Source organism: Aspergillus costaricaensis (assembly GCF_003184835.1).
Source record: "Aspergillus costaricaensis CBS 115574 unplaced genomic scaffold BO79scaffold_29, whole genome shotgun sequence".
Lineage (NCBI taxonomy): Eukaryota > Fungi > Ascomycota > Eurotiomycetes > Eurotiales > Aspergillaceae > Aspergillus > Aspergillus costaricensis.
The window spans coordinates 13,884-37,569 of NW_020291829.1; the positions used below are offsets into that span (position 1 = coordinate 13,884).

General features: G+C 50.3%; 9 protein-coding genes and 1 non-coding gene across 10 annotated transcripts; 5 read left to right on the forward strand and 5 right to left on the reverse strand.

Moving 5' to 3' along the window:
• Positions 1 to 55: 55 nt before the first annotated feature.
• On the forward strand, positions 56 to 1,514 carry BO79DRAFT_239599 (serine/threonine-protein kinase; the record flags this gene model as incomplete). The annotated part of the gene is made up of 3 exons (XM_025684931.1): positions 56 to 276; positions 351 to 919; positions 1,000 to 1,514. 3 exons carry the CDS (start codon positions 56 to 58, stop codon positions 1,512 to 1,514), a joined length of 1,305 nt encoding a protein of 434 aa, XP_025536564.1.
• A 580-nt stretch (positions 1,515 to 2,094) lies between these two features.
• BO79DRAFT_271876 (polysaccharide lyase family 1 protein) lies at positions 2,095 to 3,312 on the reverse strand (the record flags this gene model as incomplete). The annotated part of the gene is made up of 2 exons (XM_025687382.1): positions 2,095 to 2,501; positions 2,571 to 3,312. The coding sequence occupies 2 exons, from the start codon at positions 3,310 to 3,312 to the stop codon at positions 2,095 to 2,097; spliced, it is 1,149 nt and encodes a 382-aa protein (XP_025536565.1).
• Positions 3,313 to 4,709: 1,397 nt separating this feature from the next.
• BO79DRAFT_239600 (cinnamoyl-CoA reductase) lies at positions 4,710 to 6,028 on the reverse strand (the record flags this gene model as incomplete). Its single annotated transcript, XM_025684932.1, has 4 exons — positions 5,400 to 6,028; positions 5,285 to 5,356; positions 5,087 to 5,224; positions 4,710 to 5,008 (listed from the first exon to the last, which is right to left on the reverse strand). The coding sequence occupies exons 1-4, from the start codon at positions 5,929 to 5,931 to the stop codon at positions 4,710 to 4,712; spliced, it is 1,041 nt and encodes a 346-aa protein (XP_025536566.1). The 5' UTR covers positions 5,932 to 6,028.
• Positions 6,029 to 9,805: 3,777 nt separating this feature from the next.
• Positions 9,806 to 11,309, forward strand: BO79DRAFT_210645 (monocarboxylate permease). Its single transcript, XM_025682847.1, has one exon. It carries the CDS (start codon positions 9,852 to 9,854, stop codon positions 11,112 to 11,114), a length of 1,263 nt encoding a protein of 420 aa, XP_025536567.1. The 5' UTR covers positions 9,806 to 9,851; the 3' UTR covers positions 11,115 to 11,309.
• A 2,135-nt stretch (positions 11,310 to 13,444) lies between these two features.
• BO79DRAFT_210646 (FAD/NAD(P)-binding protein) lies at positions 13,445 to 16,085 on the forward strand. The gene has a single exon (XM_025682848.1). It carries the CDS (start codon positions 13,626 to 13,628, stop codon positions 15,990 to 15,992), a length of 2,367 nt encoding a protein of 788 aa, XP_025536568.1. The 5' UTR covers positions 13,445 to 13,625; the 3' UTR covers positions 15,993 to 16,085.
• Positions 16,086 to 16,465: 380 nt separating this feature from the next.
• Positions 16,466 to 17,083, reverse strand: BO79DRAFT_271880 (uncharacterized protein; the record flags this gene model as incomplete). The annotated part of the gene is made up of 2 exons (XM_025687383.1): positions 16,466 to 16,846; positions 16,922 to 17,083. 2 exons carry the CDS (start codon positions 17,081 to 17,083, stop codon positions 16,505 to 16,507), a joined length of 504 nt encoding a protein of 167 aa, XP_025536569.1. The 3' UTR covers positions 16,466 to 16,504.
• A 192-nt stretch (positions 17,084 to 17,275) lies between these two features.
• Positions 17,276 to 17,880, reverse strand: BO79DRAFT_271888 (glycoside hydrolase family 18 protein; the record flags this gene model as incomplete). The annotated part of the gene is made up of 2 exons (XM_025687384.1): positions 17,276 to 17,505; positions 17,607 to 17,880. 2 exons carry the CDS (start codon positions 17,878 to 17,880, stop codon positions 17,276 to 17,278), a joined length of 504 nt encoding a protein of 167 aa, XP_025536570.1.
• Positions 17,881 to 19,476: 1,596 nt separating this feature from the next.
• Positions 19,477 to 21,186, forward strand: BO79DRAFT_239603 (putative C6 transcription factor; the record flags this gene model as incomplete). The annotated part of the gene is made up of 3 exons (XM_025684933.1): positions 19,477 to 20,175; positions 20,240 to 20,529; positions 20,577 to 21,186. The coding sequence occupies 3 exons, from the start codon at positions 19,477 to 19,479 to the stop codon at positions 21,184 to 21,186; spliced, it is 1,599 nt and encodes a 532-aa protein (XP_025536571.1).
• Positions 21,187 to 21,273: 87 nt separating this feature from the next.
• On the reverse strand, positions 21,274 to 22,290 carry BO79DRAFT_239604 (NADP-dependent oxidoreductase; the record flags this gene model as incomplete). Its single annotated transcript, XM_025684934.1, has 1 exon — positions 21,274 to 22,290. The coding sequence occupies one exon, from the start codon at positions 22,288 to 22,290 to the stop codon at positions 21,274 to 21,276; it is 1,017 nt and encodes a 338-aa protein (XP_025536572.1).
• Positions 22,291 to 23,565: 1,275 nt separating this feature from the next.
• Positions 23,566 to 23,649, forward strand: BO79DRAFT_t186. Its single transcript has one exon. It is a non-coding gene; the product is annotated as a tRNA-Phe (tRNA).
• Positions 23,650 to 23,686: the final 37 nt, after the last annotated feature.

Here is a 23,686-nt window from a genome sequence, read left to right on the forward strand (position 1 = left end):
GCACCGATCGGAACTGTCGATTTAAACTCTTTTGCAATCTCTCTGGGTCGCAGCTATGAGTATCTCGCCCCCTCCCACCCCTCCATCAAGCGCCCCAACGGATGATGAAAGGAGATTCGAAGCTATTTCATCACCCTGCGAGTGGATCGAGGAGTACCATCCAGGTGGTTACCACCCCGTCATTCTCGGCGACTCCTTCAACAATGGTCAGTACAAGGTTATCCGGAAGCTCGGTGAGGGCTCATACTCAACGGTTTGGCTCGCCCGTAACGAGAAGTGAGCTTATATTCACTGTTCCTACTGCGCGATGTTCTAAATGGCCTTCATTGATACCCCTCTAGAAACACTAGATATGTCGCTTTGAAGATTCTTGTGTCCCATCAAACGGGATCGATAACCGAGCTAGACATCTTACGATACATCACTAAAGCGGCGCCAATAGAAGCTGCCGGCCACATCACGGGACTGCTAGACGAGTTCGAACACTCCGGCCCCAACGGTGTCCACAAATGCCTTGTATTTGAGCCTATGGGCCCGAGTGTGAATTCGATGGTCGAAGAGCTACCCCAGTTCAAACCTCGAATGTTTGGAATGAAGGTACGCTATCCGCCATGGATGGCGAAAAGTATTCTGAAGCAATCATTGGAGGCTCTAGCATTTTTACATCGGAATGGTATTGCGCATGGAGATTTTCAGCCAGGAAATATCCTCTTCACTCTCGAGGATCTCAAATCAACGCCGGAAGAAGAGCTCCGGCAAGAGGAAAATGTAGAAGCTGAGTCGATCTCGCCCCCAGTACAGAGGCTAGACGGCAAGCAAGACAAATGGGCGCCTCGGTATCTTTGTGTTGCACAGCCTCTGTCGCCCTTCACACATTACGCTGAAGGCTTTAAAGTCAAATTGTCCGATATGGGCGGCGGTCAGTCCCACTTGATTCCAATATTCATTCTATGCTCCTTACGATTATTACTTGTACTCATTCTTGCCTATAATGAACAGCATATTTCTTTTCAAAGCCCCCAAAAAAACCCGTTACTCCCCTTGGCCTTCGGGCTCCCGAGCTTATCCTGACTGGAGCCGTTAATAACACGCTTGATATTTGGAGTTTCGGCTGCCTTATTTTTGAGCTTATCACCGGAGAGCCGCTCTTCTGCGTCCCTGGATCCGAATATGAAAATGATGATCATCTTCTCTCCCTTACAGAACGGCTCGGTGCCCTTCCTGATGATTTATTCATACACTGGAAGACCTCCTCGCTTTACTTTACGCCTGAGAGGAAGCTGTTTAATTGTCAAATCGGAGGAGTCGGTCCGGAAGAGGAACCACTTTTGGTGGATCAGATATCCATGGAGGAGCAGTTCGACTCGACGGAGCCGGATATTGATTTGAAGGAAGCCGACGAAGTGAAGGGACTCATTCGATGGATTTTACAGTATGATCCTGCAAAGAGGCCTTCTCCTGCCGAGATATTGTCTCATCCATGGTTCCGCAACATTGATATTGGGCGCCTGTAATGAAAGGGACTCATTGACGGATGATACTTGTCTCTGCTGTTCTTCTCCCTTCCTGTTTCTAGTTCATCCATTGTGGTGTTTCGTTTTTGTATTAGACCGCGGACACTACTTAAAGGAAGCTCCGAGCGGGCATACGAAGCCCACAGCTAAGCTCTGTTTCATTGGGCGTGGGAACGCGTAGTCGGTATTCTTTGTATGCTCGGAAACATTCGCCTACCAAACTTTTGCCAGTGTACTCACAGTCTTGGTATGAGCCCTCCTTCCTCGTGGCGGTTGTTGGTTACTGAGTAAATGTAGCATTGTAGTAATGCTACTTTCTGTACGCTGCTCAAAGTAGCGGCCAAGTCCTTGTGGAGAGGTTGGTCACTTCTTCAACACACGTCACACGAGGTGAACTCCATTCTCACTTCTTATTGCAAACTACGTCTTTGGAGAATACCCGTACTAAGCACCACTTCCCTTTATTAGATTTTGCGTAAGTACTCTGCCTAACTATGCTATATTCTTGCTTAGTAAGTGATATTATTCTTTGAATGCAATAGGAGCCGCGTCAATGTCCCAGGTTACACACTGGCGCAGCTTACGTGCTGCTCAGAGTATTACCAGCGTTCGAAGGGACGCTACTCTCAATTGAAGATGCGGATGCAGCCGAAGCAATGGTCAATTTTTCAAAGTCGACAAAGAATCCATCGTCATCGTAGTCGAATGAACCAGAGCTGGTGTAAGCATTGGTGACGCAGTCTCTTCCCAAGTACGTCTCGCATTGGCTTAGATCGGCTGACTCAGAGCTGAACAGCTGGCCGACAAAGCCGCTCTGCACAATCGTGGGGACATTGTTGAACCAATTGCCTTCAAAGAGTCCCATTCCGTTGTCGGTGCCTTCAATGGCGTGTCCGCTGTTATCGGCCCAGACATTGTTGACTGCGTGGAAGAGTGTATTACCACTGAGGGCGGGACTGCGGCCGGAGGTGTAGTAAACGTAATTCTCTGAATTTGCCATTAGTTCATCTCCAGGTTCAATTACTGGGATGCAGATCTAGTCATTTTGAGACTCACTGTAAAAAGTAATGAGGTCACTGGAGCCGACCAACTCGAGGCCCCAGTACGTGTGTCCATCACAGGTAGCAGAGTAGTCGGTCTTCCCGTTGATAAAGCTGTTGGAGATTGTAATGGCATTGTCGCTTTCTTGTCCAAAGCTGTAGTGCTGGCGACCTAGGGATGAAGTGGTGACATGGTCGATCCAAATCTGGTTGGTGTCGGAGAATGTAAGAGCATCGCCTCCCCAGACATATTTCGGGTTGAGGTTGGTGATCTCGATGTTCTGAATGATGATGTTGGAGACGCCCACGAACCGCAGGCCCTTACCATTGAGCACAGCGCCTGTTCCTTTGCCGACCAGAGTTTTGTCTGAGGCGACATTGATGCCCTGGTATCCTGCAACGTCGATGGTCACGTCATAGGTTGAGGTGTCACCACATCCACCTAGCGTGTTAAGAATGGCCTGTCCGCCGTTATCGGGAGTGCAATCATAAATGTTACAGGCCTGATAGGTTTTGGTGCCCTCAGAACCCACAAAGTCGAAAGTGCCCTCGATCACAATGTTTTGGGGCGAAGAGGAGGTGAGATACTCTTTCAGCTCGTCGATCGTTGTCGGATAGACAGGAGTCGCGTCGCCTCCTCCCGTCACGCCCGCCGCAAAGCCGGGGGCACTCCCAGAGACAATGGAAGACTGCGCTGCCTTGGAATGGTGCGCGAAGGCCATCAAGGCCATAATGGTGGATGGAAGGTCGGGCCTCATATTAAAAGCGCGGTGTATGACCAGAAAATTGATTTCTTGAGGTTGACTATGTGAGTAGCTGTGGGCAGAGGTCCCTAAAATGCATTTATGCTACTAGATTGCCGAGGGGATACAATTCCCATCCGCGGGTTTGGGGGACTGTTTGTCTTCAGCTGCTATATTGAAAACATCATCCGCTGGCCGCATATCCTGTCATTTCCCGCACAAATCTTTGATTGGGTGTTCGGGTTAGATCCACCAACAGGATTGTAGCAAGTGGGCATGTGTTCTTCACTAAACATATCAACTCCCAGGATTGATTTCATGTCACTGGAATTTCCGGCCAGTCACAGAGTGTCAACCAAAATAGCATAAGGGGGTTGCAGCACGATGCGGACAATGCTCCGTGCTGAACACCGGATCCCTCGTGTCGAGTCCCGGAAACCCCGTGTCTCATCCAAGCCCCCACTCGGCACGGAAGGTGTCCAGTCCGAACGTTTCCAACCAAAGGAACCCCCTGCTGCATTGAGCTTGACGTATATTATTGATGCAGAAGTTTCTGTTCCCCCTCGACTAGTTCCTCCGGAAAATTACTCGAAAAAGGTTCGATCAACAACACATAATCAGTATGCTCCGATCGTAGTAAAGATACGATGGTTCTGTAGTATATGCCGTGACGGTCAGTGGGGCGCCAAGCAGGGACCCTTACCGAACTGACCGGTTCAGCGCCATATCAAACCTAGCGGCGTTTAGTTGTTTGAGCATTGCCCATGCGATCCAAGAAGAACTCCTTTGCTTTGTTAACTGATAAGACTTTCGGGCGCTTGATTTTGGCATTCTTCCGGTTACCCATCTCTTCAAATCGTTATCTCTGAGCATGCACACATGAGCCGCCGGATACAAACACTTGCAAGATGATATTTCTAATTGAAAGACTGGAGGAAACTTTGAGCAGCAAGAGACGACTACACGAAATCCGTACTCTACAGAAGCCCCATATGTGCCAAGATGTACCTAGAAAGCTCCTGTGGGGAATGTATGTGTCACAGTGCCACAGTTCACAACCCACCCCTGATGTTGTCCCGGTCAACGCCGGCAGACAGTCGGACACCCCATCCAACCCGGGAAAATAGAGCGATGATCTCCTTCCTAGCCGTTCCACATGCGCCGTCATATCGGGCTATTATCGTTTTTCCGGAATCCAACCCCGTGCCAATGCTACGATTTAGTGGTCCGTTGTCTGTAAATATATTACTCGCTCGGGAGCTATAATTACTCCGGTTTGCTAAAACACTCCTAGAGTGGACAAGTCCGGACTCTAGGAAGCATAGACATCTGTACTACAGAGCGAATCCATAACTAGACATCGGCTGATTATGACCTTCATTGCGCAAAAGATCCAGTTGAAGGAGAGAACTTCATGGTCCTTGCCATCCTGACCTCCTCAACCACTCCTCAAATGTACTAACCCGCACTCCAAGATCCGCCCCGGAGCAATCCTCCTGGGGGGTCATGGTCCCATAGCAAATTTTCTCATCTGGCGCAACAGCAATCCATTCCATCATTTGCCTGATGTCCTCTTCATACCCCTTCCCAACCGTCCTTGCGACTGTGGCACCCCAATCATCTAGACTGATAGGATCGAAAATTGCCGGTTGATATCGCACGGTCGAAAAAATGGCCGGAAGATCAGCAAAGCGCATCTTAGAGCTGACCACTGGATATACTTTAGAGGCCGTCTTTTCAGGTCCAAGAGAAAACACTTCTAATTTTTTCGACAGCCATTAGCTACTACCGTAAGATATAACGAGGGTAGATTGTGGTATTGGGTCCAACGTGCCAGCTGCATATATGCCGATATCATAGCTTGGATCGGTCCAATCAGCGGTTTTGTTCCCGGGAACCGGCGGACAAAAACGGACGATCCCGTTTTCTACACAACGACGACGATTAGTATTGCCGCAATGCTACCTGTGAACATGGATACACCTACCGTTTCGCTGGCAGTATTGCACCCATTGTACATTCGTGTAAAACAGCCCTTCGCGCGGCACAACAAGTAAGCCTAAGTCCAGGCACATCGGATTCTCTCGGGATGAGCTACTCACCAGGCCGCAAAGCCGTCACGGCGGTCAACTCGCTCTTTGCGAGTTGCTCAATTTGAAATTTATGGTCGAAATGGAATACCTTTTGAAATTGCCCCTTGCTCGCGTCCGCCAGATTGGGTAGACTGCTGATAACAAAATGACGCACCCCAGATACTTTGGCAGCGGCCACGATATTCCTTCCCGCTACCAGCTCATGCTCAAGGTCCTCTTCGGTTTCAATCATTTGCCCGGGGAGACGATTATTTGTGACTGCAAACACGCCCCAGACCCCGTCGAAGGCGCGCTCTAGGCTTGTGACGTCATAGACGTCGCCAGGCACGAGCTGTAGTCGGCCAGAGACTTCTTCTTCTGGATAGACGGCGCGCAATCGTTCTGCTTGGGGGGAGCCGGGATCACGTGTCACAGCACGAACGGTGAACGAGGCTGGGTGATGCGGGCTTTTCTGCAATAAGGCACGGACAACTCCGCTCCCTTGATTGCCCGTTGCGCCCAGTACAGCGATAGTGCGGGGGGTGGTGGTCGATGTTGTCATAGTTGAGAGACAGATGTTTGGCTAGAATATTTGTGTGATTTCACGGTCAATAGTGGGTGTAATCCTGGAGGGACAGTTGCGATCGAGAAGTTTTGAGACCATACACGACTCAGCCTTCGCATGTGCGATGGGATAATTTGGCCAGTCATTGTAAAGTAAATGGAAATCAAGCGCGGCCGGAATTACGGAACAGACTGTGTATATATCGAGGCCAGCATCTTGGACGTGCGGGTAAACCCCACCTTGAGACCAACCAGGGAGCGGTTTGGTTATGGACAAGGCAATTTACTGCCTGGAATTATTATATGAATGACCCCGATTTTCCACGAAACCTGGGGAGGCAATAATAATGCTGCTTACTCATATATCCGGACACGAATTAGTTACTAGTAACGGACTAGCCTTGCCGAGGATGTGGTGAGCAGGTCGGATGTGAGTAAGCGAATCACTGCCGATAAAACTTCTTGGCGATGCAATCTGATTCTGCCTCAGCTTACGTTTGAACACATAGTACCGTATATTACACTTGTCTCGTATATTAGGCAAGGGATATATAACGGGCTTGTAGTCAGTAGTACAGCGATACGCCAAATCCATAAGCCGATCCGCTGAGTGAGAACCTAGCAGTAACACTTACATATAATAGAATCATCAACTGCGAGAATACACAATATGAGCTGCGCCCGGAAAGAGGCATACCTTGCGCTCTATACAACTAAGACTATCTATGTAGTCGGCCTCCATGACACTAATACCTAGGTTAATCTACCTAACAGGTTGCTTTGTTGCTTTTATGAGTATTATTGTCTTCAATAAGGGCAGGACATTCGTAAAGATCAGCCCAAATTTAAAGTCAAGTGATTCAATAATAATAGTATGCCCGAGCTGCAGAAACCCATTGTGGTGGGTTTTCTCACAGGGGAGTTCTTCCGCGCGCAACCAAAGGCTACATGGTCCGATACTGACGAGATAGGTGGCTTCTGGGGGACCATAGACCTGGCTTCATGCTCATATCCGACACAACGATTTGTTTACCATGCTGGCCGAACAGCTGTTATACTATTTGCATCCACCATGACTTGAACGACTCGAGGGACTAATATGGCATTGGTAGACCATGACAGACAACATTACATTCCCCTATCGTGTATGTTCGATATACGACAGTGGAGCCATGTCATGCGTGGCATTCTTTCCTGACGCCTATGGCAGTAAGCACCAGTAGCAAGGGTTTTCTAGTTCTTGATGTTCCAGGGCTATATATACTGGACGAACGATGGACATTGATATTCAAGCTCGTACTAGCTGACATATGGCGTCTCACGAAACCCACTGAGCCCTAAGCCAGTCTCACGAAACCGAGCGTTCATCTCTGAAGTCGACGCAATGTACAGACATGAGTTGGGGTGCCCTAAATTAGATAACTGAGTATGGAAAACTCCTTACATGTTCAATTCAGCAGACGGGGCTGTGAATCTGACACACTGCGCATTTGACGATAGATATGATTGAGATGTAACCTTAGCATGTAGCCTCCGTACGTGAATGTCTTGAGCCCTTATAAGTGATGTATTCGAAGTTTGCTCGTCAAAGTCTGGTAAAAATGGTTTCACTCAATCACGAGCTACGGTAATTGACGCGGAAATGTGATATTGCAGTGATGTATGTAGTGTCGATATATGCCTAACTCATCACAGTGATAAGATTTTGCAGTCATATGTCGGTCAGTGGATGGGATAAGGGTGAAAATGTTTCTTTACTGTGAAATACAGCGTCGGCGCACTAACTGCTAGACCAAAACCGATAGTCAGACTAGGGGCCCAGAGATTACTGTCCCAACATAAAGTGACGATTCTGTTATTCCCTGAGAATATGTGTATATACGAAATGAACAGTGCTTCGAACAAATAGTGGTTAAGTGGGCTCGTACTGCAATTGCTTCAAGAACTTGGCTCGATTTACAGTTTGGCCTGAAACGATCTGTCATTCGAGGCTATTGCCCAGATTCATGAATTGCATTTGGACTGCTGCGGAGAAGGATGAAGTAGTGAGAAACGATATAAAGATGACAGCATTCATGCTGCGATAGTATCCGGGGCTTTTCTGTCCGTAAAAGTCTACTTTCTTGCTTCCGTGAAATTTCTTCCCTCAGCAACATGGGAGGCGCTACTGCCACACCAGCCAGGCTTCTTCCACACCCTCCGCCTATCTTAGAAGTCAAGGTCCGTTTCCTTTAGGCTATTGTCTCCTTAATATCCATTACTGCCTTCCTAATCCGGAAGGTTATTGCCTAAGGTGCTGAAGCCGTGCCTCAAGAACAAAACTCATAAAAGTAGCAGGCGGTAGGCTTCTGCTTGTTGTAGAGACCAAGCCTTACTTTGAATGAACGCAGAGTTACCTCAAATAGTTGGGGCCTTACCTTATATGGTAGGCGGAGGGTGTGGCATGAGCGAAGGCCGGTGTGGAGGAAGCCTGGCTGGTGTGCCGGTAGCGCCTCCGATCAACTTTTTTCTAAGTATCTGCTGGAGCCACGGTAGATAATATGGCAAAATATCGCCTTCGCAACGGAAATTAGATTTTAATCTGTACGAACCCTATGTACTAGTGCAGTCCGCTCGGTCTGTTCGTTGCGAATTCAATTGCAGTTTTCCCGGCCCAGTAATAATATTAGCAGCCAATCGACGGATGACTTGACCATGAGAGCAAAGTACTCGCACAGCTTCGGTGATAGTGTCAGCAAGACAGATATATCGGTGTTCATGGAAGAAGAAATCATATGAGAAAACCAGTCAGATAGGGCTGGCGCCGGCAGCTGGTGAGGGAAAAAAAAAAAAAAAGACCGATAATAGATGGTCGTTGTCACTTGCATTTGGATTCCAAGCACCATATGCTTCTATTGCTCTTGTGAGTAAACTGGCCGGTGTCAGAAAGGAAGAAAGTCAAAGGATCTTGAGTATGGGGCTCATATGTCAATTTGGCTGAACTTGCAACAGCCACAGCACCTGCAGAAATGATAACAGGGTCAAGAACCAGGCCTGGACATCACTTGATTGAACTTCGTACTCCAATCCATGAGTCACATTTTTTGGAATGCTAACGTTGTACGTGCCCTTGCTAGAAGCCTGCGATTGATGCCGACCTACACATATTAGGTATTCGGTCCTGCTTGATGAGGTCTCAGGCCAAGAATTGGAATAGGCTAGTAGCAAAATGCTTGTGGGGCAAAAGAGGAACCCACCAGATCCCCGGCAGATCGCATGCCGCTTGGTGCTTGTAGTAGCCTATTGGCCTCAGCTGAGGTCGCTGAAGGAGATTTCGAGATGCGTGCAGCCTGGCGCTTGCAAACAAAACACGTACAAGATCGGCGTAGGACGGCCTTCCCGGCATGGCGCAATCATTGGATGACTACATACATTTTATCTTTTTGGGATAACCTAAGTAACAGAACCCGTCAGCTACGATTAGACATAGGCATGTCTTAATGGTGTGAGATTCGTCATCTCCAAGAATGTGTGCCATTCCGAGAAGACCACAGAACCCCGAGGTACCGGTAGGGAGTTGGAAAAATTCACATTCAGAGTCATGATGACCGTAGCAACACCCAAGCGCCCAACCTCACACCACTCGGCCGAGATTGTGCATGCATTGTAGTACTGCGCATGAGGTCAAGGATGTTTCGGGGTAAAGGCAGGGGTCCTCCTATCACTCACTACATCCCCTCGGTTATTATCCTGTAGCGCGAAGGGCGGAAAGTGGTAGGGGCTGGCCCATTTAGGACAATGTAGCGCTTCAATCCAATAACGGCACACACAGGACCCCACTGGTAAATTGAAATAGCGTCTAAAAGACGTCTCATTATTTTACACTGCTCTGCATTTTTGAAATCGTGCACGCCTGCTCTACTGCTCGGAAATTCCATCATGACGAAGACCAGTAGCGATGATGTATCCCAAGCTCAGATCCCTCTTTCCCCTTCCCAAGTCAAACCACCACCCGATGGGGGCCTCAAGGCATGGACCCAGTCTGTCATGGGCCACCTGGTATGTTTTAATACCTGGGGCTACCTGGCCAGCTTCGGCGTCTTCCAATCCTACTACCAGAACGAGCTTGGGGTGTCCGAGTCCGCCATCTCGTGGGTGGGGTCCATACAAATCTTTCTCATCTTCTTTGTCGGCACCTTTTCTGGCCGCGCCCTTGATGCTGGCCTATTCCGTCCTGTCTTCTGCGCCGGTGTTCTCCTGCAGGTGCTGGGGGTCTTCATGACCTCGCTCGCTACCAGCTACTGGCAGCTCATCCTTGCCCAGGGACTCTGCACGGGGCTGGGAAGTGGCTTACAGTTCTGCCCGACCATGGGCCTCGTGGCCACGTACTTTGACCAACGACGCGTCTTTGCGGTGGCATTTGCCCTAGTCGGCAGCGGAACAGGGGGCATGGTATTTCCGGGATTGGTGAAGGGCTTGCTCCCGACGCTGGGGTTTGGCTGGACGATGCGTGTGGTGGGATTCGTCATGCTCGCCACCAGCTTACCAGCCATAGGTCTCCTACAGACACGACTTCCGCCGCGCAAGTCCGGGCCCCTGGTGGAGCTGGCTGCCTTTCGTGATCCCGTGTACACGCTCTTTATTGTGGGCATCTGGCTCAACTTTTGGGGCATGTATTTCGCCGTCTACTACTTGGGAGCGTTTGGACGTACAGTCATTGGCTTCAGCTACTCCGAGTCAACGAATCTGATCATTGTGTTGAACGGCGCGGCCGTCGTGGGTCGGTTGGTCCCCGCATATTTAGCGTCTTTTCACCTGGGTCCGCTCAATACAATTATCCCGCTGGCGGCGGCCGCCGGGGTGTTGATGCTCTGTTGGGCGGCGGTCCACTCGTCTGCGGGGCTGTACGCCTTTGCAGTGTTGTACGGATTTTGCGCCAACGGACTACAAGGCATGTGGCCGCCGACGCTGTCAAGCTTGATTACGGACCTGAGTAGGGCTGGAACACGGATCGGCATGGGCTTCACTATAGTCAGTTTCGCGTGTCTGACAGGGCCGCCATTGGGCGGTGCCCTCGTTGCCAAGGCACATGGTTACATTGGAGCGCAGATGTGGGCGGGCGTGGCCATTTTGCTGGGGTCCTTGGTACTTCTGGGTGCGCGAACAGCCAAGGTGGGCTGGCGTATTCTAGTCAAGGTGTGATTGGTTATGTTTGAGAACAAAGCGAACCCGGTGAGCTTGTTTATGTGAAGGCTTGGCAGGCCGAGAGAGAGAGAGAGAGAGAATGTGGGACAAAGAATAGGAGAAAAAGCGTGTATCTACAGGGTCTGGCCGAAGAAACGCCGTAGTAGACTAGAACTTTCAAGTAAATGACAACATAACCTACGAAGTCGTGCGCAGTTCTGTTGAAGCCTGTCATCCGATTCATTTCCTCCTAAATTCCGCTCCCTCTAGGCTTCCTGAAGGATTCCCCAAAGGATTTCACCCCGGCCGCCAAGTCGCGACTTCTCCTTGGCATCACGGTCATCCCGGGCTTTAAATGAGATGCGTGACCGACCGATGCGGAGGACGTTGTTGCCCTGTGAGATCTGCACCCCGACTGCATCTCCCCGATCTTTTCCCCTCATCTGTGTAGCTGCATCCTCTCCCGTGCATGAGGGGAAGGCCAGGTGAAGAGAAGAAAGGCCAATCATCCGTGGCCTTTGCCACACGAATCAATTTGCGGCGACTCGCATTCACGGGAGTTAATGGCGTGCCTGACTAGGCAACAATCCATAGATGCTAGCACATAACTAACCGGATATTGCTAATGCCTCAACGGAAAGAAAGCCCTCCGCTGACACAGGTCTCATTGGGAATTCGCGTAAGCAGCCAATAACGGGCGAATGGATGTAGGGATGTTGCTCATATACCTAACGAGTGATGTGTCAAACCGTAACAAATCTGCTATTAACTGGCTATGGAAAGTGCACCTCCGTTTGTTGCTCTCTCCAAAAGCGCTGAAGATTGGCACGACGTATACACAGGGATTTTTTTTGTGTCCACGAAAATCTAATTTTAACGACTGTGCTTCTCTTGGCACCGATGAATTGAAGATGGGAAACCACTAATGGGGCAGAAGGGCAATATCCCCGCAATTGTCCGTTCATGTTTAGTTACGCTACAGTCTTTCTATTTTTGTCAACGCCCACTGCACTAGGTCTCTTCTCCGTGCTTCTGGTATCGGCTTAGCCCGCCCTCTCGCTCACCCCGACCGCGGCTACATCCGGATGTGAAGGTCCAATCCGAGCAAAGCTGTATTTTATGCAAGGCAGGCTGGCCAAGCACTAGGGTGGAAACTGACCAGCTCTGTGCAGCACTCACGGGCCCGACCGACCTTGGTGGTGTGTCTCGCGGAGCCGATCTTGTTGGTTCGGAGTTTGAGGAGGACCGACGATCTGCGCCTGTTCTAGACCCGAACTTCAGGCTAATAGACAATGCTGTTTTCCCAGCTTGCCAAGAGAGCACTTCTGCAGGATAGAAGAAGCCTAGACTGGGCCCTCAGGTAGGGCTGTGCCAATACTGCTCCTCAGTCATGATTATGCGGGGCCTCATATCGATGTCGGGACGCAGTTGATGAATTCAACTCAATTTGATGTATAGATTTTGAAACCGACATTAGGTTGCCAGACGAAAGTATGGCTATACGCCGTGCAAGCATGGGACAGGACCAGTTCTGCCGTATAGCGACCACCCGCAATAGATTTCCTGTGGCCGCTTGGGCGTATAAGTGATTCGGATGCATCTTCTGACAACTGCATCATAGAATGTTCCTGGCTTAGCACCTTGCCATCTTCCTTTCACAATATAGGGTCCTAGATTAGCCTCTTCTATCTGTGCCGATGCGTAGTACCGAGGCCAGCCACGTGATCCTGTCTAACGCCCTGAATTACTATCCCTTTGTTACCGCTGTAAGGCCCATTTTTGTTGCGAGTAAGTGCTGTATGCTCACACACGATGGATTCAACCACATGCATCCCGCCCGACGCGCATCCTGGTTCAAACAATAGAGGGTTACATTGTAATTCGGCAGAGGGCGTACCCGGGTGTCGTGTAGGAAAGTCCACCAGTCGCTGAGCAGAATTGCGTCTGGCGTCATGGTGATTATGGGATTCGATTTTGTAATACGAGTTGTTATTGCCGCCAGCATCATCCCTTTCGGCAGGGTTTCCTTCTTTCGAAAGGGTTACTCGTGCTCGCCATCCGATGTTCTCATCACAAGAGAAAGATCGGCATGCACTGGTGACGCATTCATTGCGAATTCCTTTCCGATTCTTCCTCAGCTTACCGCTTGGCAATATAGACCGGCAGCGGAGCTCAAGGATGAGGGGGTGGCCTTTGAGCTCCATGCATGTTGCAGATGCCCACGAGTTGACAGCCACATTGTGCTCGGACGAAAGGATCTTGGCTATTGTGGTCAGCTGTATAATGTGATTCTACCGTGAGATGGAGTTTTAGAGGAAGCTTGAAGGTGATTGTGGAATGGGCGTGCAGCTTAAGCTAAGAATAGCCCTCATCGTCTGTCCTGTTTGGGAACAACCCGTTCTAGTAGATTGATTGGCTATCCACCATCCTGTACTCAGACCTGGGAAGGATAAATACTTTCTTCCCGAGGGAATTTGTATAGTCATCTTTCTCAGTAATTGAAGAATCACTCGTGCCAGACATTTCACAATGGGCTCATCGTTATCCTCGGTTGCCACTTCCTCTACCGAAGACATTGTCATAGTAGGCGCTGGCGCCAGTGGCATAGCAGTCCTTCTTCGGTTGATTGAACATGCTAAGAATGGCAAGAAGATTCCTCCCATCACCGTCGTCGAGAAAGCCTCGCCTCCTGGCCCAGGACTGGCATACTCTGCCGCTTGTACCGGCACCATCTTGAATATGCACACGGACACGATGGGTCTATATTATAACGACCCCAAGCATTTTACCAGATGGAGAAGCGAGCTATCCAGTGGTCCCTTTCCCTCCCGAAGTCAATATGGGGAGTACCTGGAGGCGATGTGGTCTGAGATACTCTCGCAAGCCCAACAGATGGGCTTGGAGATCTCACTCATCCAAGACGATGTATTGGACATTGACCGTCATGATGATGGCACCTTTGCTTTGACACTGGCAGGTGGGAGCCATCTTTCTGCCCATTCTGTTGTATTGGCGCTGGGAAATTTCACCTCTACCCTCAACACGCACCTACTTGATCAACCGGGCTTCTTTCCCAGCCCGTGGCCGACTTCTCAACTACAGTCCATCCCTGCCGATGCCCCTGTCCTCATCATCGGATCAAGGCTCTCCGCTGTTGACGCTGCGCTGTATCTCTCTAAGAACGGCCATACGGGCCCGATGACCTTCATGTCGCGCAGTGGCCGCCTTGCCAAAGTCCAAGGCGAGCCTGAACCTTTCCCGCGCCGTTACACCCTTCATACCTTGGCCCGAGAGCTTGAATCGAACCCAGCGGAAGGTCTTGTCAAACTCACAACCACCCTTATGGATGAGATTGACGGGGTGAACAACGGTGATTGGACCTGGATACAGAAGCATGCCTCACCAAAGGCCGAACTACGGGCAGACCTGTGCGCGGCACAGGAAGGGAATGTCCATTGGCAAACCGTCCTTCGCCACACTGCCCCAGTTATCGAGCGCTACTGGCACTGTTTACCTCTGGAAAGCCAACAACTCTTCATGGCCAAATTTTTCACTCCATGGATGCGATACCGCCACGGGATGCCGGTGCAGAACGCCCGGAAAATCCTCAGGCTGATGGAAAGCTCCCAACTAAGTGTGGTTGCAGGAGAGGCCGTCCACTGGGATGACGATGAAGGCACCTTCATTGCTCAGACGACTGCTGGACCCATAGAAGCAGCATACGTGATCGAAGCGACTGGGCAAGAATGCCATCTTGATCGGATTCCATCGCCGCTTGTCCAGTCCGCTGTCCGAAAGGGATTATTCACGCCTCACCCGATGGGTGGGGTTGACGTCGACTTCGACACCCTCTGTGCATCAACCCCTGGCCTATACACGATGGGCTCGCTGACACGCGGCACGCATTTCTACGTCAGCGCCATCGATCGAACTGCAGCCCACGCGGCTCGCATTGCCGACGCACTGGTTGGGGAGCCCCCTGCCAGACCTTTACACATTGCTATCTTTCTCGGCTTAGACGTGGCCTCGCACCTGATTGCCAGTGACCTGGTTCCCCGGCTTCTAGCCGAGGGCCATATGCCTTTCCTCTTTCTGACATCCAGCACGGAGACACCTCCCATGGAGGCGCCTGGTAGTTGGCCTTTCGATTTGCGTAAGCTAGCATTCTTCGAACGCGAGCTTTTACGCAAGCATCTCAGTCCCAGGCTCAAGGAATACGGTTTGAAGGGCACCCGGCACATGACTCCTGAGCAGATGCAGTCGACATACGGGGTTTTTGTGCAAGAAATACCAGACTCAGAGGGTACCTCTGTTGTCAAAATGTTGCAAAAGCACTTCATCGACGTGGGCATATCGCTTTCATGCGGCGATGTGCTTAACCAGGGTGTCATTGATTACTTTTCCTCCTCGTCGCATCCTCTTTTATCTTTGGATGGCGGTGTCCTTTCGGCACCCTGGGGCAGCAAGAAAGTTGGAGCCCAGTTCGGGTATACCCTCCGATTCTTCCGTGGGGACGGTGAATTGGGTGATATAATTGACAGAAGGACCTTTCCACTCGGGCACTCTGTTGCCATACTGACAGGTGTGAACAAGGAGTATGCGCTTGGAGTGCAGATAACTTTTGATGCGATTCAGTTGGTGAGTCGAGGAAAACCATTGCGCGATGTTGCTTGGGATCGAACTAGTCATACTTCCCGCCACAGCTATCTCACTGCGGAAGAGTTGTTGCAATATTCTCATGGCCGGGGAATTGATCTAGTGGACGGTGATAGTGTTGTAGAAATGCTGGTGGAGTCATTTGCACCCCCGGAGAAGAGAGAGGTGCTGCGAAAAGAATTGGGCGAGGTGGTGCATGAATGGTATGTGAAGGAAGGGTTTAGAGATCCAAAAGCATAGGTATTCGTCGGGGTGATGTAGTGTCGAATCAAGACTCATCGTTTTAAGTAGCCTCAGTGGAATGACATCTGAACTCAACACATTACTATTCACGGTTGTATGTCGGTTAAGCTACCACATGCTACTCTTGTATTATAGTATCCTCCTCACGCATCATCATGGGCTTGCGTGCAGTAATTGTAGTAGTACTGTCAGCTAATACAGCGTACTTTATGTATACAGATATAGTATGTATTAAGGCCGAATAATGCCGCGAAGCTATTTATAAATAAATGCGGACGAGCGTTCTGTAGCTAAGCTTCCAACTATATAATCATTCACAAATGGTTGTAATGAGCACGAATAACAGAGCTAGTGAAATATATGAGAGAGTATTCTTATATATCGTTAATCTTCATGTCATTATTTGAACTGGTTCCTCCCGCATTTGCCGTCGCAGCCGAACTCGCTTCGCTCGGGCGCACCGTTCCATTCGCTGTTCTGGGCATGGCATCCTTGGGACAGCAGATGTGCTAGTACCATCCCTCAGAGCAGTCGCCATGGAGCTCCTTATTGCCCGCCTGCAGGGGATTGTGCGCAGTGCTGACCGACATGTATCCTGATGGGCACACCTGGTCGGGGTTCTTCTCCCCACTTGAGCCGTCAGTGCAGCGCGGTGTGACGAAGCCGTTTTGGCCAGTATAGGCGGCTAAAGCGTCAGCCAGGGCGTTAGCAGCATCCCCGGATAAGCCACCACCCTGCATCTGGATGACTGAGAGGTCCTCGCCGATAACTCCGGCAAGCGCGTCAAAATCGCCATCATCCTGGTCGATTGCCCAGGTCATCCACCCGCTCAGGCATCGGCTGAAGGTGAACTATTTTTTGTCGAAAAAGGATTGCTCATCGTCATAGGAGATTCACTGGGTCCCCTCATAAGCATTATATTTAACCGTTGTCTCCGGATCATAGAACGTATGGACATCGAGTGAATTGTTCTTTGACGCGACTTCCGCGTCTGTCAGCATGCCCGAGGTGTCAGAGCATGATCCGGGTATTCCACCATCCGAGAATTCGCACTTGCCATTAGGCTGATAGCAATTGGGGTGTGCCATGGTAAAGGAGCGACCATAGAATGCGAAGCCGAAGACAACCTTGGATGGATCAATGTCGTTGCGCCAAAGAAGATCAAGACCGAGGTCGATCTCAGTGATGTTTGTGTGGCCTTTGAGGTAAGGACCAGTCCATGTGATGTCTTGGTCCCACATTCCGTGCAGGTCGTAGCTCATGAGGTTGAAGTAGTCGACTTATTTAGCCATCCCGGCAGGGTCAAATCCGCATAAGTACCAGTAGCTCGTTGGGAGTGTCGCCGAGATTTCCCAGCCAGGATTATCGCGATCGAAGGCCTCCCGCAGCTCACCCAAAAGGGTCACAAAATTCGCCGCGTCTTGAGGTTCTCCGCCCTTATCCGATGCTGACGGATACTCCAAGTCAATGTCAATACCGTCAAGGTAGTAATCCTTCAGGTATTTGACCACTGAGTTGATGAAGGTCTGACGATTCTCATATCAGTGTGCCACTGCGTCCAGCGTTAGTGTGCGCATCGAGTGGATTCATATTGCAAATTGAGTCATTTACTCTGAGTCCAAAGGTGCTGCGTCGGAGCGTCATTCAACATCCACCCCCCAACCGCAATGTTTACCCGCAGCCCTGGGTGTGTAAACTTCGAGAACGACACGCGGTCCACAATGTCGCCGTACTCATCTTCCAACTTGGAATCGTCACCAAAATTTACAAAGGCCAGGTTGATATGAGTAAACGGCTCAATGATCAGACTCTCTGGCTCAATCGTGTGGCATCCTTTATGGATTTTGAACAACTCATAATATCCAATACGTCGATCATGGGACATAGCATCAGTATTCTCAGAGCATTTCGGGCGACTGAATGGTTTTAGTACTTGTATTCCATATTGAGCGGCCGAAGCAGGCATACTCTGGTTGGCCGCAACCCCCACCATTGGAGTCTTATTGGCAACCGTTGCCGCAGAATTCAGAAGTGACACCACAGTATCCGAATGAATTGCCAGCCGTTAGTTGTCATAACGAAATCCCCTCTGGGTCAGACTGCTAACTTACCTGCAACAGACATTAATAGGACAGTCAGAATTACCTGGAGCGGCGAACTCTCCGCACTCTATCGTCGCATTACAGTTACTCCTGCAACCAGTCCCGCAATGAGCGTCGGTAAAACCACATGAATAGTCCTTGCTACAGCAGCCTTGGTAACATGGAATTGAATCTGTGCAAGTGCCTCCCGGCTCACCCGATCCCTGGGCAATAGCCGAGGGAAGCTGAAGCAATATCAAACGGGTAAACAGCATTGGCCAGGTAAGAGAATTCATCTTCCAGGGCAGATGGAACCAGGGCAGATGGAAGGGTCTCTCCATGATCCCATTTACGGGCAAAGCGAGTCGGGTATTGGTAGCTCAACACTGTAGAAAATATTCTATAAGTAAAGAATGACAGGACAAAAGAAAGCAAGACAAGGAGTGAACGAAGGAGACGGGTCTCCCCTAGAGTAAATTTGAAATACAAACGACTTGCCCATCCTCCTAGCTCCAAAATAATAGATTACTGCTTTAGGTGAATTCTCTGTTGGTAGCTGAATGAGAAAATTCCAACTTCAGCGCCGTATCATGATATATTATATCATATACAGACTATCCGTGGATAATACTTTATTTGCAGGCAGAGCATAGAATAGCTAGTAATAATATTCAAAAATAATATAACTTTTATTTATGTTTTATAATATAAATATATTCTTTACACTATTGTCAAACCCTAGAATGACTTCTCTGTCCTAGCTAGCTTAGCTCCGTTGATATACATACCGTCGAACTGCATCGAGGAGGTATTGACTGATGACTATCCAAGAGACAACTGGATCATGGACAAGGAAAGAGAAGTACGTATATATACTATATATTTCGAGGCGAGAGAGGGCAATATCGCTGATTTACTGGTATAGTCATCAAGATGACGAACGGTTGTCTTTCGGAGAAATAGTCGTAAATGTTGAAACAAGTCTCCTTTGTTTCATGGGTATCATCTCCCTCCAGCCCAAGAAAGTTGATCCCATGCACATTGCATAAATGCGTCAATTTCCCCAGAATGACACGGAATAGCAATGTTCCGATATGACTGCCACAAACAGCTTAGCGTGTTTCCCTGCTCTTCCGCTGACAGGAAAGATCGAATGGCTAAATGAGATCAACTCGCACGGAAATACTGCGAGCGCCTCCCAGGGAGCGACTCTGAAAATTATGCACAATCGTCGGGCTAAACGCTCATCGCTGGCTTGCTTGCCCTGTCGCGCTCGGCACGCCAAATGTGATGGGAAGCGACCGAGCTGCACCCGCTGTGGTGAGGTTGGCCAACCGTGCAGCTATGCCCCTTCGCGGCGCGGTCTCGTCTCTCGACACCCGCAAAGGACAGATTATCCCATGAGCCATGGCAGCCATCAAACAGGTGCCAGCACATCTACATTGGAGCAGGGTACGATCTCGTCTGTCCCGGTATATCTCTTGCCCATGTCCGCCGTGCCCAGTGCCGATCTGGATGGCTGCAGCACCGAAAAGCACCTTTCCCGGTCGGAGGACATTGCAAATGACCCATTGATCCACTCCTACTACAAGAACTTCCACGTATGCCATCCATTTGTCCCACCACGGTATCATCTTGTGGAACTATGTCAAGAACCTCGCATAAAGCATGCGCTTGCCCCCTTGATTGCCGCTATGCGTTTCATGGGAAATATCTACAGTGCGCGAGAATGGTCGGTCCCGCTCAAAGACACGATCGAAACCGCTCTTGCCCACTTATCGCCGTCTGATCCGATTCAGGTTCAGTGTCGGATCTTGTACTCCGTAGCCTTGTTCTGGTATGACTACAAAGTGGATGCGCTGTCGCAATTGGACCAGGCGGCTCAGATCGCCATTGCTTTGCAAATGTTCAAGGGAGAATTCGCAGCGTCCCAGGAACCGGTCGATCTGGTCTTGAGGGAATCGTGGAGACGAACCTGGTGGACCCTGTACATTGTTGACGCCTACTACGCGGGCACCTTGGGGACGATGAATTTCAGGGTCATGGACCTTGATGCGACCGTTGAACTGCCCTGCGACGAGTCCGATTATGAGTTGGGGGTAAGTGCACATACTCTTTACCCCAATCTCCAGTACCAGGGTTCGCTTATGCTTCAGGTTGAAGATCATTCCCCAACCTAGAACCCTTGAAGAATTCAATCAGCGCGAGTTTATTTCCGATAATGTCCACTTCTCCTCCTTCGCACACCTCATTGGTGCCGTGCAGTGCGCCGCGTCCGCCATATCTGTAACCCCCAAAGTGGCAACCGTGGAAGACTCCATGCATCTGATCCAAGCGGTCGATTGCGGCTTGGATGGATGGCGACTACTATTACCGCCAGAGCAGAAAAACGTCATCAAGGCGAATGGTGACATTGATGAGCTCTTGTTCCAAGCACATCTGCTTATCCATGTGTAAGCTTCACGTTTCTTCCTCGCATATGCTGCCGCTCACCAGCTAGATCCACCGTTGGCCTCCATCGTCCATTGTCGGCCCTCAATTTCAATGCCATCGAGAATGTATCGAGCTGTGCCCGCAAGCCTCCCCGGGACACCCCCACGCCGGATTTAGTAAACGTCCATACCCTCCGGGTCTTGCGGGCGGTCGAGGCACAGGTCCGTCTTCTGGCTTTACCCGCCCCAAGATTCCACCACACCCCTTTTACCACGTGTATGGTCAGCGAGGGGATACTGGCCCTGCTCTCTGCTTGCCGTATTTTCCTCAAGGGGAAAGACCTCGCCATTGCAAGAGATCAGATCCGGATGGCGCTCGGCTCTCTTAAGGTGCTTGGGGAAGTCTGGCCGAGGACAGTGAGAAATGTGGGCGAGATCCAGACAATTGCTCGGTGTGTCCTGGGACTGGGACAAGGTCCCAACGATCAGGCTATGCTAGGACCCAGTGATCCGTCGTCTTTTGGTGCGCACGGGGTGGATCCAAATTTAGCCACTGACAGTTTGTCGGAACGCGACAAAAGCCCGGCTGCTTCCGTCTTCTCTATTGATGTTCTATGCGGCTCGTACAACACTGGAGCTGCAAATGATTTCCCATGGGGGCTAGGTGCAGGCTTATGATCCACTAATTAGTCGTGACGCAGAGAGTCAAGATTAATCGAGCTAAGAAAGGGATACATTCGACATTGAAGAACCGGCAGGATTATCTCAAACGGCAAGGACTATTTTTCCACGCCCGTATGCCCTCCCATTCGCTACATCATACGCTTCAGGTGCTTGGACAAGTGGGTAGATGTCTGCCACGAGAGGCCGGACGACTCCATGACTTGCCACCTCTGCAAGAAAATGCAAAGCATCCGGACTGCCCCGGACAATGAAGAATAGCGCGTGTACACTGGCCTTCCGAAGTCCACGCTTCTCATGCTTCTCTACGAAGTTGAAGCTTGCCGAATCCACTGAGATCAGCACTCCTGTGCCGGCGACATACTCCCAGCATTTTTCCAATACTTCCCCGCCCACGGTATCGACGATGACGTCGAACTTTCCGCGACAATCGTCCAGCATGCTATACTCCACGACTTCGTCGGCCCCGAGGGCTTGGAGAAACTCGCGATTGCGAGCATTGGAGCTGCTAGCGGCGACAACTTTTACCCCTGCGGCTGCGGCTAACTGCACAAGATACACGCCCACTGCACCGGCGGCACCAGTAATCAGCACAGAGTACCCTTTTTTCGTAGCGGTTTGGAACAGTAAATCTTCCATCGTCGGTCGAGGAATCTGCGCGTGGTCAAAGAGGGCCTCGTAGGCAGTTTGTGCGCTGAGGGGGATTGCCGCTGCCTCGGCGAATGTCAACGTAGTGGGCTTCCGGGCTACCTCATCCTCCTTGACGATGGTGTATTCGGCCCAGGTAGCTGCCCGGGTGGCATTGGTCATGCCAAAAACTTCGTCGCCGGGCTTGAACTGGCTTGCGGACGAGAACACCTTCACCACAATGCCGGCCACATCGTTGCCCAAGATGGCATACTCATGTGAGTAGGCTTCCGGCCAAGTGAGCATGTCCCGAATGACGGTTGTTGCTCTGACGCGGATGAGAAGCTCTCCGGGCGCAGAGGGTTCTGGAATGGGGACATCACAGTCCAGCCGAAGGGCGGTGGAAGGAGCCGGGTTAGCTGGTGAATAGGGTGTGGAATTTGGCAAAGCAGGATGAAGACGGATAGCTTCCATGATGCAGGCTAGAAATGAAGAAGATGATGGGATGGAAGCTTTCCCATGATGGCTCGCATCCAGGGTCAACTTAAAGTATCCCTCGGGATAATGGTTGCATCACGTGCCTGTATAGCCTATGAATAGGCTATCGGGTATGACTGTCTAGGGGACCACTGAATCCACGGTGAACGTGAGTTGATGCCCGCCTGCGCTACTTAAAGAATGTATATGGCACTGCTACACATTCGTAGTGCTTATTCAAAGTAATAGCCCACTGCGAATACTTCAACCCCAAGGTGGCGGCTACGCCAAGAAGGGACCATAGGAACAATATCGCATCCTTTCATCACTCAGACCTCATGGTCGCACACTTCACTATATGAATAGACTCCAACAATATACAAACGGTCACAGGATTTTTCTATCGCTGATATAAACGGGCAGAAGTCTTGTTTGGAGATCTGAAGAAGGCTTGGAAGCTCATCAGCCGGGATTCGTTCTATGCCGCACTCAGTGGCAACGCCGAAATTATAAACCATCGACTCGACTGCTTGAATCTTCTCCGTCGAATTTCATCTTCGTCATGCGCATGCACCACCCCCAAATACGACCGCATAGTTGGGCTCATCTTGAGCCGCTGTAGGGGTTCCAAGTAGATCGACGTCGTCTTGGTCCATTGGTACACGCATGTGTATCCCGCTGACTGTCCGACGCCGGATGTACTTATCAGTCTACCAGCTCCCTCCTTTCTTGCGTCCCCCAGAAGGGCTGACTCGCGGTCTGGATCCAAGTTTACTCCATCAACCCAAAAACCCCTAAGGATGAACTAATAACGAACCTGTGCCTTGAATGGACAGAGACCGTTCCTTCATTCATACAGCGCCGGTGCGTTGGGGCCAAATTATGTCCAGGCAGCAAAGATGAACGTCAACGTCCGACGCACAAACCTGTTCGATCGCAATGAATGGACTATAATCAGCGGAGCCACACCCTTGTTTAATCCTGATGACAGGTGTTTTTGAGGCTTACAGCCTGATCTACCGCGTAAAACTCGTCTCGTTGGTTGCAACGCAACGCCCACCATGTTGAGGGGTCTACGACCGTCATGCATATGGACTGGCACAATTATTTTTTTGGCGTATTGCAACCGAAAATGAAGTATCGAAACTTCAATAGCTACTTCTTCTTGGGCTGTATCTTACTTGGAACGCTGTGTATTCATGCCACAGTCTGAGGGCTTGCAAATCGTGGCCCGCTACATGAGCCAGTTCCCGCATTCTCAAACAACAACCCCCCGGGCTAGCTCAATTGGCAGAGCGCACGTCTAAATTAAACCAATTTCTCGTGAGGTCGCAAGTTCGAGTCTTGTGCCTGGGCTACTTTTTGCTACACCGGCCATCTCTACGTCTTTTTG